This window comes from Cucurbita pepo, unplaced genomic scaffold, assembly GCF_002806865.2.
Source record: "Cucurbita pepo subsp. pepo cultivar mu-cu-16 unplaced genomic scaffold, ASM280686v2 Cp4.1_scaffold001923, whole genome shotgun sequence".
Classification (NCBI taxonomy): Eukaryota; Viridiplantae; Streptophyta; class Magnoliopsida; order Cucurbitales; family Cucurbitaceae; genus Cucurbita; species Cucurbita pepo.
Genome location: NW_019648027.1, coordinates 1 through 3,578, shown reverse-complemented (window position 1 = coordinate 3,578; position 3,578 = coordinate 1). Strand labels below are relative to the sequence as shown.

Sequence of the window (3,578 nt, the reverse complement as noted above, 5' to 3'; positions counted from 1 at the left end):
CAGTGTACTTGGGTTGTTACAAATGGTATCAAAGTCAGACACGCCCCCAAGGGGGTGGATTATGAGATCCCATATCAGTTGAAGAGGAGAATGAAACATTCCCTATAAGAGTGTGGAAATCTCTCCCTAGCAAACACGTTTTAAAACTTTGAGAGAGCCCAGAAGGGAAGTCCAAAAGAGGACAATATCTGCTAACGGAGGGTTTAGGCTGTTACAAATGGTATCAGAGCCAGACACCAGACGGTGTGCCAGCAAGGATATTGGCTCCCCAATGGGGGTGGATTGTGAGATCTCACATCGGTTGGAGAGGAGAATGAAGCATTTTTTATAAGGGTGTGAAAACCTATTGACGCTTTTTAAAACCTTGAGGGGAAGTCCCGAAGGAAAAGCTCAAAGAAATAATATCATATGGAAACCTCTCCCTATCGGTGGGCTTAGGCTGTTACATGTAGTCATGTATGACAGGCGTGTTGGTGGAATTGTTGAGGATGATTCAGTTTGTGATGAATTTATCTGGAGAGAAATCTATGATGGAAAGAAATATTTATGTCCTAGGTTATTATTCATCATTACTGGTAATTGTTTTTCACCAGGTACTACTTCTGGTTTGACCTATCTAAATTAGAGACCTTCCTCTGTTTATAAAGGTAAAGGGCCCGACAAAAGAAAGTATGAAGATAAGATCAGTACATTACACCATAAGCGTGTGCCATTTCGTACAATGTGGCTGTCTGCAGAGGATTACCCATTACTTCTCGGTAGTTTGTACAACCTAAGGATTTCCCCCTCCTTATTTTGTCAAAGACAAAGATTAATAACTATATACATGTGTATATCATATTTGCTCAGGATCAGCAGATCTAGGCGTTTGTTGCATATTTCTTCATCAGGCTTGGATCTTCCAATGAAGGTATGCAGTAGTTGTTTACTTGAAGCTTTAGACGTCTTAGTTGTTAAAGGATGCTTATTTAATCATCAACATTTGCTTCCATGAATTGCTATATTTCCATCTTTGAAATTTATATAAACTACGTTCACATATTGTATTATATTTGATGGAATGAAAAATTACATATCTGATGATGAAAACAGATTTATGATGATAATTCAGACAATTCCGATTATATGCGCATCCACATAAAAAGAGAGAAGAATGTAAAGCTTATATATATTATAACTATAATGTGATTACTTAAGATCTTAAAAACATTATCATTTTGAAGACGGATAATAATAAACTGAAAAACAAACAAAAATGCTTCATATTCAGAACATTGACCCACAAAACATATTTCAATAACAAAAGTACCTGAGTAGTCCATACAAACACGCAAAACGAAAAATAAAAACAGTCGAAAAAGGGGAAAAAAAGAAAAAAAAAAAAGCATCTCCAAAAAGATAGGCTTTCGTCCTATACGATGACAAGATAAAAATAGGGAACTAATTAGAGAACCTCTCCGCCCGCGGATTCATAAGGTTGTGTTGAAAATTCAACCAAACGAGTGATTTAAAGCTTGTCTTCGAACTCTGACAATGGAGTCATCTGCTCCTTCAATCCCTTCCTCTTACGGATATCAGCAACCAACTGTGCAGCTTGGGAGCCACTTTCTAATGGATCTGAGGACATCATGTCCCAATGGTCAAACACACACTGAGGGAAAGCCTGGCCAGAAGTTGCAGCTCTCAGAGTGCTCGAGAATCCGAACGACTCAATGACAGGGAGATATGCCTTGATGTTGTAGAGAGGGGTACCAGGCCTCTGCATTTCCTCGAACACATGTCCACGCTTCTGGTTAAGAACACTGTAAATACCTCCCAAAGCTTGCTCCGGGGCCTGAATTTCCACCAGGTACACTGGCTCAAGAAGTCTGGGTTTGGCTGTCAACTGAGATGCGTAAATCACCCTCCTAGCTGTGGGAATAACTTGACCACCTCCTCTGTGGATGGCATCAGCATGAAGAACCACATCACACACTTCAAAACAGATGCCTCTCATGTTTTCTTCAGACAACGCACCTTCTTTAGACGCCCATTGGAAACCTGCCACCACGGAGTCCTTGATTTCATTCAGGTATTGAACTCCCTTACACATATCAACCACCATGTTGGGGCCAGTAGTCTCAGGACCAAAGCACCAAATCTTCTTCGCGAGATCCTTGTCCCAACCAAACTCCTCCGCCAAAATTTTAGACCGAATTTTAGGATCATCTCGTGGGCCTATGCGACCATCGTCAATAGCCTCTGCCAGTCCTTCCTCCAGGGGTCGTGCTTCCATGTACAGACGATTGTGTTTGTTGGGGGATTTGCTCATCACTGTGCGGCATGACCTCTCAAGGACAGTTTCACGGAAAGAGACAACAGGGTCAGATTTTATGATTTCAGCTCCACCCATGAAATCATCTTGCAAATCCTTCAGACAGATCTCAAGATGTAGCTCTCCAGCACCAGCGACAATGTGCTCACCAGATTCCTCCATGGAACACACGACCATAGGGTCTGACTTAGCCAAACGTTTAAGGCCTTCCACAAGCTTGGGAAGATCAGATGCCACCTTACACTGAACAGCCACACGCACCACAGGAGATACAGAAAATTTCATGGCTCGGATTGGATGAGCATCAACTTCCTTCTCATTTGTCAGAGTAGCATTCTTGGTGATAAATTGATCCAACCCAACCATGGCAACCGTATTACCACAAGGCACATCCTCCACTGTTTCTTGCTTCTTTCCCATCCAAATGACAGTTCTCTGGACACTCTTCACATACAAGTCTTTCTTCTCTCCAGGGACATAGTTTGGACCCATGATTCTAACTTTCAAACCAGTTGAAACCTTCCCAGAGAAGACACGACCAAAGGCAAAGAACCTGCCCTTGTCCGATGCAGGAATCATCTTTGATACATAAAGCATAAGAGGTCCCTCAGGGTCACAATTTCTGATGGCACTAGCATAAGCATCGTCTAGTGGACCTTCATACAAGTTCTCAACACGATACTTTTGTGCCGTGGCTGGGGAAGGGAGATGAAAGATCATCATTTCCAAAAGAGCACTGCTAGCTGGGAGCCATGTTTGCATGACTCGCTTCATCAATGCTTTACCCATAAGATCCTTCTCTTCAGATTTCATGACAACTCCAAGCTTCTGCAACATAGGCCATAGCTTGTCCTTCTGGTCATTCATGCAAGTAGCAATAATCTGCTTGATAGGTTCATAGCAGAACTGAACAAATCCACGTTTGCATGTTGNTAATCTGCTTGATAGGTTCATAGCAGAACTGAACAAATCCACGCTTGCATGTTCCAGATCCAGTGTTCTTGCTGGTCCATTTCTTGGTGGCAGGGTCGAAGAAGTTCTCGCCCCAAAGTCTCTCCATCATTTTTGACTCATCCACTCCAAATTTAGAGGCGTACATCTTTGCAAAGTTGGTCAGGGTGAAAGCCCAACCGTGCAAACCAGCAGAGAAAGCAACTGTTCCCTTCTCAGGGTACACTTGCACATCACCAAGAAGTGGATCCTCATATGTAGCCATGATCACATTAGCATTCTCAATAACTCTCTGGAAGGTCTGGTAAGCCTC

General features: G+C 42.5%; 1 protein-coding gene across 1 annotated transcript; it reads right to left on the bottom strand.

The window, feature by feature from the left end:
• Window positions 1–1,263: 1,263 nt before the first annotated feature.
• Window positions 1,264–3,572, bottom strand: LOC111786539 (elongation factor 2-like). The gene is made up of 2 exons (XM_023666780.1): window positions 3,302–3,572; window positions 1,264–3,246 (listed from the first exon to the last, which is right to left on the bottom strand). Exons 1-2 carry the CDS (start codon window positions 3,528–3,530, stop codon window positions 1,508–1,510), a joined length of 1,968 nt encoding a protein of 655 aa, XP_023522548.1. The 5' UTR covers window positions 3,531–3,572; the 3' UTR covers window positions 1,264–1,507.
• Window positions 3,573–3,578: the final 6 nt, after the last annotated feature.